The 3521-nt window shown below is 49.1% G+C and overlaps 1 protein-coding gene across 3 annotated transcripts in view; it reads right to left on the bottom strand.

Moving 5' to 3' along the window:
- Positions 1–293: 293 nt before the first annotated feature.
- Positions 294–3521, bottom strand: part of ACER2 (alkaline ceramidase 2) — a 29688-nt gene continuing 26460 nt past the window's right edge. The window contains exons 6-7 of one of the 3 annotated variants that reach the window (XM_010857072.1): positions 2670–2841; positions 294–1848 (exon numbers count right to left, since the gene is read on the bottom strand). In XM_010857072.1, the coding sequence (XP_010855374.1) occupies positions 1606–1848; positions 2670–2841 (415 nt within the window). In that variant the 3' untranslated portion in view covers positions 294–1605. Of the gene's footprint in view, positions 2842–2900; positions 2944–3521 lie in introns of those variants that run through there. The other 2 variants (XM_010857073.1, XM_010857075.1) reach the window with 2 other exon arrangements.

The following is a 3521-nucleotide window of genomic DNA, read 5'->3' as shown; positions in this document are numbered from 1 at the left end:
GTATATTCCTACTCTCTTGATTTACCCTGCCACACTGGTAAACATAGTGATTTCTTTTCAGACGTAGAGCGAAGACTTGTGTTCCTCAAATACACCCTATTCCACACTTTTTCTCAGCCTCATCCCAGTAAAATCAACCTCTAGAAGGGGGCTAGTGGTAAAGAACCCTCCTGCCAATGCAGGAGACATAAGAGACTCAGGTTTGATCCCTGGGTCAGGAAGATCCAATGGAGAAGGGAATGGCACCCCACTCCAGCATTCTCACCTGGAGAACCCCATGGACAGAGGAGCCTGGCGGGCTGCAGTCCATAGGGTGGCAAGGAGTCAGACATGACTGGACTGAGCACTCACACATGTGTTAGAAGGGCGTTTTGTCTTTCATAACAAAAGCATTCTTTCTGAAACTTAGCCATTTGACTTGCAGAAGAAGAGAATTAGCCCTATAAGTTAGGGCACTTACTTCTTTCCTTCTAGCAGAGTCGCATTTCATCCCCATTTCCAAGGTCATTCAGAACCTTCCAGGTGGGCCAGGTGAAAGCCTTTGGGGCTGGAGGTGGTGGGTCCCAAGGAACATGCCCTTCATTTCATCAAGAGAAATGGTCCTCTTTGATGGCTGGGACAATGCTCCCATCACCAATGAACTTTCAAGACAGAAACTAAACTTCACACACACAAAACATTACCTACACGCTGCTTCTCTTTACTCTTTCCCACTAAAAGAGCTGGGCTTAAAATACAACCAATCCCTCCTCAGAGCATTTTTCTACTTCAGCATGGATGAGGACAGAATCCATGCCTGGTGGGTCAGTCTGAAAAGAGGATGATCTGACAGCTCCTTTAAAGAAAACTCTAGGCTTGAAACCCAAAGGACTTAAAGAGCAGTTTTCCAATACTGTTCCACAAGCCACCTAGGTCTCATATTCATATGTTAACGTTTCCATGAGTATTTAACTCAAATACTGACTTTTAAACTATACTAAAGCAACATGGACACTCACTCCATACCAAATCTTTCTACCTTGGAAACCACCAATTTGTTACTTTCCATTTCACTGCCTTTCATATTATTCAGGAAATGCTGTAAGCTTAACCTCAAAATAAAATTAAGCTAATAGAATACAACTTATTTCACACATTAGGTCTCCATAAAGATGCCTTACAGCCAACAGGGTTCTTCTGCTAAAATCATTTGAAAACCACGGAAGTAGAATAAAGTCATTCATTTCTAAATTCAGTTGCTCCTTGGACTTTTCACCCTTTGATCCTATGCAAGTTCTAACGAGAGTCTAAGGGTGCCCAGACAAGCCAAAGTTGCTATGGCCCCATTCTTAAATACAGAGGACACTGACGTACTTCCCACCCACACAAGAAGGACACATCTGTTCTGTCTGCTCCCATGATGGACTGTTGCAAAGCAAGAGATGCCTGAGTTAACACGAGTATCCCTGAGGTCAGGAATCCCCACCTCGCACCTTGGAGACACATGTGGGGTCTTCCGTTCAGCCCAGTGAAGAGGAGATGAGTTGCAGCCAGTGTGACTTTAGGTGAGAAGAACTCAGAGGGCAAGAGGTTTGTCCTGCTGCACCCAAACCAGCCAGTGAATAATTACAGCCAGCACTTAAGAAAGGCAAGTGGTGAAATGATTAGAGAAGCTGCAGGAAGCACCTCATCCCGTGAGAATACCGAGCGTAATTCCCACAGTAGATATCGGAGACAGAGGAGGCAAGATTCTTGACAGTAATTTCCAGAACAGGACAGCAGACAAGAGGCTTCCAATGAGAACAACTTCTCAAACTTCACATTTGCTCCAAATGTTGAACCAGGATCCCTACCGCGATTGTCACAGGCCTGTGGGAATGTCACAGAGGTCAAGTATTAAGAGGGCAGGAGTCTGTGTATGGAACACTCACACCGCAGCTATTCTTTGTATTTGAGGATACTGGGCTGAGGTGGGGTTGGGGAGCCAAACCATATCAGCATTTAAAGATTGTGCTCATCTTCCAGAATGGCTTAAAGTGGAGTGTCAGTTTTTGGCACAGAGGATTTTGCACATTAGCTTCACCCAGATCTGTAGTCAAGTCTCCATCTCCCAGCAGAGGTAGCAGGAAAAGGGCTCACACGTGTATGTAAACCTCGGGTTACAGAGCACTGCAGGGGGAAACCAGCCTCCCAGGGCACAAGCCCTGTGTGTGCTCTGCCTGCTTATTTAGGACAGTGGCCCCAGATGAAAAGCTCTGGCCTCTTCCATTGGACAGAGGGTCTCGTCTGATGCAGGAAGTGTCTGTCACGGGAGGGTCGGCTCCTAGAACACAAGGGGATGGTGGGGCCCGGAAGCAAGGCGTGTGCAGCAAGGGGTCCCCCACTGGATGGCTCTGCCATCACCACAAAGGACGCAGCCCAACGAGCCTTGCAGCTGGAGGTGACGCAGAATACACACCCAGAGCCCCTTGGCCATCTGCTTCCCACCTCTGGGCAAGCATTTCTCCCCCAGGCACTGTGGAGTCCTGGTGGTCCACAGACACACTAGTTAGATCCCAAGGGAATAGAATTTTTAAAAGATAGACCCCACTGCCAACTCTGCGAAACCCCCACCCTGGCTGTCTTTGTGGGCAGGTGAAGATTAGGGGGCAGAGAGGCCAGTCACCGCCTTGCCATCACGTGATCTTCACCGAGGATTTCTTGTTGGCACACAGAAGGGACACATAGGGGACGCCGATGAAGGCCCACCGCTCGCTGGGCCAGAACTTGATGACGGGGCCTTGCTCGGGGATCTCGGACGCAGCATCGAAGTAGGCGAAGCACACGCAGCCCAGGTAGGCAGCAAGGCAAATGAGGATGTGCCTGGCGAGGGAGACAGACGCGTGAGGGCCCGCGGCAGGGAGACTGGCCGGACTTCCACCCTCCTCCCTCCAGGCTTAAGCAGCAAGGCAAATGAGGATGTGCCTGGCGAGGGAGACAGACGCGTGAGGGCCCGAGGCAGAGAGACCGCTGGACTTCCACCCGCCCTCCCTCCAGGCCTAACCCACCTTTCTCAGATGCCAAGACTGGCAGGGCCTCCTCTAGTCAAGAAGGGGCGAGGGAGCCCCACATCCCCATGAGAGTGATAAATTCTGAGCCAACAAAGCCTCTCTTGAAATGTTCTAAAATATTCCAGCCTGATAACAGGAAAAACTTGCCAATGCCTTTGGGGCTCCAGAGAAATCAAGGGTTTAAGACAGAAGCACTAATATGACATCGCTTATATGCAAAATCTAGAAAATAAGAAAGGGATATAGGGACTTCCCGGGCGCACCAGTGGTTAAGGCTCTGCGCTTCCACTGCAGGGGACGAGGGTTCGATCCCTGGTTGGGGAACTAAGATCCCACATGCCACAGTGCATGGCCAAAAGAAAAAAAAGAGAAAAGAGAGAAAAAGGATACGAATGAACTTCTTCACAAAACAGAAACTGATTCACAAGCTCAGAGAATGAATTTACGGTTGGGGGGGAAGGGTGGGGAAGAAGGATAGATTGGGAGTTTGAA

The sequence above is a fragment of the Bison bison genome, unplaced genomic scaffold (assembly GCF_000754665.1).
Source record: "Bison bison bison isolate TAMUID 2011002044 unplaced genomic scaffold, Bison_UMD1.0 scf7180017864376, whole genome shotgun sequence".
Lineage (NCBI taxonomy): Eukaryota > Metazoa > Chordata > Mammalia > Artiodactyla > Bovidae > Bison > Bison bison.
This window is presented reverse-complemented; position numbering and strand designations above follow the sequence as displayed.